Here is a 5,610-nt window from a genome sequence, read left to right as displayed (position 1 = left end):
ATCTTCAACAAAGCTCTGTCGATAAAACCCTTACCATTAACCAAAAGGCTTACTAGAACAAATGATAGCTTCCGGATCATCAAATCTCGAACCAACTGAATGAGATATGCATCAGGAACACATGAATAACCAATCCAGACCAATTCCAATAGTCAGAGCATACCAGAGCATACTAAAGATAAATCTTCAGATCATCATCAAAGTCCAACCACTCTACCGGAACCCAGTAGACAGCAAAATAGCTAGTTTTGCCATCAATGACAAACATCAATGCAACACATAATCAATTCCTCCAAAGTGCCAACACCTAAAACCCATGGAATTAGATTCATGATTTGTTTTGCCCCTTCCGACTTGAACATTTCTCTTGGCACATGGCTCTTCTGGGTGATTGGCCTCATTTCCCTTTCAAGTATACCCAAATCTAGCATGCTTTTAGGGTGGAGATCTTGTTTTCTTTGAGGAAAGATAGAAACTCTATTTTATTTGCTCATAGTTCTATTTTCCATGAATATTTTGCTGTTTACTAAAGCATGTATTTGCAACAATGTGTTGCTTTAGATTCAAGTGCAAGCGAACAAAGTTGCGTTGGAGGTTTCTCGCCTCTAGGAGTTTCTTGCACATTGGGGTAATGCTCGTGCACTGTGGCCCAAGTTCCTCCAGATAATTCTGCTTCTTGTGGTCGTTCCACGCCCCATGGCGATCAACGCGATCGAAATTCTTACGCTTGGCATTCTTAGACTTCTCAGTCTCAAGCTCCCCACGACCACTATAGTTGTGGGATTGGTTTCAGTAGGTAGTGCTCTACCTCTCCCTCATGTGGAGGCCTTGCCTCTGGGTGTTGCCTTGGGGTGGCAAGGCTTGATTCGAGTGGTGGTAGTGGTTGGCTGACTTTTGGTGGTGGTTGGTCTGACTCTTCTAAGGGCTTTCCGAGTCTAGGTCTGGCTATTTTGCTCGCTCGTGATGATAAGGAGAAAGAGGAAGGTGAAGCTGCTAACAAGGGTTGGTCTCTTCCTGATGTCACTCTGGACCCCGCTGATGTATAGGGCAAATTAGATGACCAAGATCTCCCTCCGCCTCCCTTCAGAATCACTCTCACCACTTAAGCAGCTAGTCTTTATGTTTTCTCGTTTTGTTGTTTATCTAATTCTCATTTTTTTGGGCTTTGACCGTGTGACTCTTATTTGACTTTTGGAGCACTACCCATTTGACTCAAATGGAATGACCTTGTGTCCCTCTATTTTTTTAAATATATGTACTATATTATTTAATTAATAAAAATTGATAAAGATATTATAAAAAATAAAAAATAAATTTCGGTATCTTTTTATCTTTCATTTTAAATTTTTACATTGTTGTTGACTTCTGATTTTATCATTTTTACATTATCCTAATTTTATCCACTTAAAAAATAGAAAAGCAAATGTAAAAATGGCTCATTACAAACTCATCGGAAGTCAAAATTAATGGTGTCCATTTCACACGAACTTTTATCATAACATAACAACGAAAAAATACAAATATAAAAAGTCAATGAAAGGTGATCCAAGGACATGCCTTTGAATGGCACGCCCTACGCAATTCAACCAGATCTCTCACGATATCCACATGAAGATATGTACAGAAGACCACTAACAGATATAAACAGTTATGTTCATTTTGATCCTTCTCATCACAATCTATACCTATATTTTCTTAAAAATATACATGAAATTCGACCTTGTGAAAATTCTCTGTTACAATCTATATGTTGTGTGTAAAATATACATGTGGTGAAGTAAAAGTGACAACACTATGATGATTTCATCCTGTTCAAGCGGAGGCTTTGCTGCAAACAAAATAAAATTGCAAATCAGCTTATTTTCCTAAATTACTGTTGAGAATGAAAATGGGGTTCTAACAGGAATTACCATGATTCGTAATTTTTTCAGTTAAAAAAAAATGGATAAGTAGTTACCAGAAAGGCATGATTTGCCTGTAGAAGAGGAGACAACGATGCAGACAACTTGTCAACGTCCTCTTTAAAGTTTGTGGTGTCGCCCAAAAGTTTCATGAAATTTTGCCTTTCAGGGATCAATTTCAAACCCACCTGTCGGTTGCCAAAATTATTGTGGTAGTGGTGAGTAAACATAAGCTGGAGTCGAAGGGGGATGGAAAGAGTAATTATTGAAAGAAGAAATCTCACATTGGAGGCGGCCGTAGAGATCCATCCATGCCATTGCTTGAGTGTGGTATTGTAAGCATATTCAACGGCCTGCTTGAGGCTCCACTCCTCCTGTTCTACCAAAGTCCCCAACAGCACAATCATGAACTCCATACCCCTTGTTAACCACAGTACCGCTTTTGTGCAGCTCAGCGGTTTCTTCGCTGTTCCTTGCGCGGCTTCTTTGCGAACTATTTCGTATAGAAAGGCGTACTCAGATTTACTGGACTCGTACATGTCATCCAGTCTCTAACAGAAATCAAAAGTAGTATGCAGGGCTTTAATATTTAAGAGGATTGCCATGTTGATGCAAAATCGAACACAATTTTACAGAACTCGCAAGATATTTCAAGAATATGAAAAATTGAACACAGTTTTACAGAAACTTATAAGAAATTTCAAGAACACGAAAAATCGAAGTCTTTTATTTTCATTATAAAGCTTGAATTTGCTATTGCAAACAAGTATTTACCTGAATATTTCCTCCAATGTCTGACCTGATAACCGCCATCGTAGGTCCTAATTTATCTGTAACCCTCAAAAGAGATTGAAAAAAGTAAGATAGGGAAAATATTAGGGTTTCGGGAAAATAAACAAACGCAGGCAGAGCTGTGTTTACCTAACACAGGCAAAATCGTGGCGCAAAGTTGAAGGAATTGTTTGGTCAAAATTTTGCCTTGGGGACAATTAATGTCAGAGAGGGCTTGAATCGCAGGAACAAGTGCAGAGTGCGCCATAGCAAACGATATTGTTCTTGTTTGTTGCCGCCTCTTAGCTCTTGTAAATAACCAGGAAATAATCAGATGAATATATGTGAAAGGAATCTGGTACATGCTGACATAAATTTCCCTAAACACAAGGTCTTCTCTCATTATTTAAAATTGCCGACCCGAGGCTAACGTCATTGCCAAGAAACGACAGGCGCTTGTCCCATTAACTTTTAATATCCAAACGGAGCAACTTCTTCCATATAAATTCAACGGAAGCGACGCCATTTCTCTCGAGTTTATCCTCAAAATGATGTGATTACACAATGTATTAAAATCAAGAAATAAGAATTGTATCATTTATTGGATCTGATTTGACAGCCTTTGAAGACGACCTGGGTCCTTTAACTCTCTGCCCTTTCCGAGTCCATCGATCGGCGTGAAGATTTAGTTTTAACATCCGAGTCTCCCAAGGTGTTACTGCTAAAACAGATCGCCAAAATACCAAATGAGGATACCTAGGCCTAGTAACAATGGCTTCTAACTGAATTCCACTAGTAATCAACTTCACCAGAAAGCTTAACCAGCTGGTATATTCTCTTTTTCAAATGAAGTCATTCAGATAGGTATTGTCGGGCATAAGATTAGAAAAATTCCTACAAATTCCTCAGCTTACTAAACATAAACAATTCACAAATTTAGGGTTGACTAAAAATACCCCCTGAAAAATTCATCATCATTAATGGCGGTCACAGTTTTTCGACAGCTACTATCTACTCTAGGTTTCAGCATTTGCCATGGAATATATCCGAATTACCATAATCATATATGCTCGTGTCTTTCCGTACTGGGTGAATCAAAATAATTGAAGATTCTAATATGGGTGTAAATATAATTGCAATATCTAATTTAGTTAATATTTTAAAGACCGTGAAGGAAAATAAACTTTCTTTTTAAAGTTTAGGTTAGCTACATGTATATAAATATATTTAATTTTGATTAAGTAGTTATGAATTAGGATTAGGATTGAATTGTAACATGATTAATGTAGGAATATAAATCAAACTAATAATATTTAGTTTTATAAGTGAAGAGTATATTAAATTTGGATGTAGTTATTGTGGCTCCAAAACGTTAGCGTCGTACCGATGACATGCAAAACATACATGCATACCCATGCCCAGCTGCAAGTAGGCCCCATCATAGGCTGTGACAATGTGGACATAGCGAGACATCGCGTGGGTCGAGGTTGTGATGACGTGGACTCGCCAAAAAGGACATCCACAGAGCACATCATGTCGCCAACTTTGGAGGGGCGTATAACACGCAATCAGTCAAATCGCCAGGAGACAACAGAGTGCTTTGTTGGGCGGGTGGGAAAGTAGACGACTGATATTGTACTATAACATGCAGGTAATTGGGGACAATAACTTAGAGACTTAGGTCAGGTCAATAACAACACATTTAATATATCTCTTCATATGTTGTGGTCAATAACATGCCAAGCCATTAACTTGGAAGGCAAGAAAGAGCAAGCATATATTTGTGGTCAATAACATGCAAAGCCATTAACTTGCCAGGCAAGGAAGAGAAAAACAGAAGCAGGGGAGATATCGGGGAAGGTTAAACGGGCATTATACGATCGTGATCAATAATAGCAGCATGGGTGAGGGCTTGGATGTTGTCGAAGCTACCAGGGATGCTAAGAAAAAATTTCACAAGATTTTCCTTTTCCTTATGTGTTCATATGATTTTCCTTTGCAACTTTTGTTCATACGTTTTTCCTTTGTCTTTTTCTTGCAGAGAGTTGGAAATCGAAGAGTAGATGCGTGTTATGGGAGTGGTGAGAGTAGCAGGGGGGTGGTGGTTTGAAGAGGAAGTTAAAAATGTCGATTATAGGAGCGACAACAGCAATGCGGGCTAGGGCTACATTGGATTTGTGAAAGTTATGCGTTCTCATGGTCGACTGTAGTTTTATTGAAGCATATGTTAAAACGGGTACGAGTTTTATTTATCCATTTGTTTAAATACGCGTTTTGGATGTATTTGTGTGTCTTGTTATGCAAAATCGGGTCATCGCGTTTGGATCATTGAAACAAACAAACGACTTAAATAATTGTTATGATTAAAGGCCAATTTTTTAAGCTGTCTAAATCAACTATTTGGTTAATTGGTCTCTATGATTAACAAGCATTGTTTATGCCGCATACAGCTTGGATTAGACAGTGTGTGTTTTGACGTATTTATCTTATAATCTATTAAAATTAAGTTAATAGGTTGGTATTAACATAAAAGAATTGAATGATCATTGATTTCAAAAGCCAATCATCACACAATACTTGCAGATTGAATTCATACCTCTCGTAATTGAATTAATATCTAACTTATATCTAAGTGCAAATAGTGAAATAAAAAATTTAAATTATATGCTTACCCTAATCTAATCCTAAAGTTTAACAAATTCTAATTATCTCATTCAAAGTTATGCTGATAGAAGCATAAATCGGGAGAAAATTGTGCTTTTTTGACTATATTGTCCATCGTGCTTTATCTCCCAAGCCTCTTATAAATTGAAAGACTTTGCATGAATTATTTGTGTATAAAAGGTTTGTGATTAGTCACAAACACAATGATGTCAACATCAAAATTCAATATTATCTTGAGAGGTTTTTGTTTGCATTGTATGTGCATCCGTATTGT

At 37.5% G+C, this 5,610-nt stretch overlaps 1 protein-coding gene across 1 annotated transcript; it reads right to left on the bottom strand.

Moving 5' to 3' along the window:
• Positions 1-1,453: 1,453 nt before the first annotated feature.
• On the bottom strand, positions 1,454-3,732 carry LOC131065677 (glycolipid transfer protein 1). The gene is made up of 5 exons (XM_058000264.2): positions 2,823-3,732; positions 2,676-2,731; positions 2,186-2,452; positions 1,958-2,089; positions 1,454-1,828 (listed from the first exon to the last, which is right to left on the bottom strand). Exons 1-5 carry the CDS (start codon positions 3,073-3,075, stop codon positions 1,793-1,795), a joined length of 744 nt encoding a protein of 247 aa, XP_057856247.1. The 5' UTR covers positions 3,076-3,732; the 3' UTR covers positions 1,454-1,792.
• Positions 3,733-5,610: the final 1,878 nt, after the last annotated feature.

Source organism: Cryptomeria japonica, chromosome 7 (genome assembly GCF_030272615.1).
Source record: "Cryptomeria japonica chromosome 7, Sugi_1.0, whole genome shotgun sequence".
NCBI lineage: Eukaryota > Viridiplantae > Streptophyta > Pinopsida > Cupressales > Cupressaceae > Cryptomeria > Cryptomeria japonica.
Note: the sequence above shows the minus strand (reverse complement) of the source record. Positions and strands in the feature narration are given on the sequence as shown.

What these genes read in the sequence shown, in the direction of transcription:
- LOC131065677 (XM_058000264.2), bottom strand. Translation starts at nt 3,075, where the DNA reads ATGAGAGAAGACCTTGTGTTTAGGGAAATTTATGTCAGCATGTACCAG. An exon ending in CACGATTTTGCCTGTGTTAG is followed by an intron (nt 2,732 to 2,822) that starts GTAAACACAGCT and finishes TGAGGGTTACAG; the next exon opens with ATAAATTAGGACCTACGATG. An exon ending in AGGCAAATCATGCCTTTCTG is followed by an intron (nt 1,829 to 1,957) that starts GTAACTACTTAT and finishes TTTTGTTTGCAG; the next exon opens with CAAAGCCTCCGCTTGAACAG.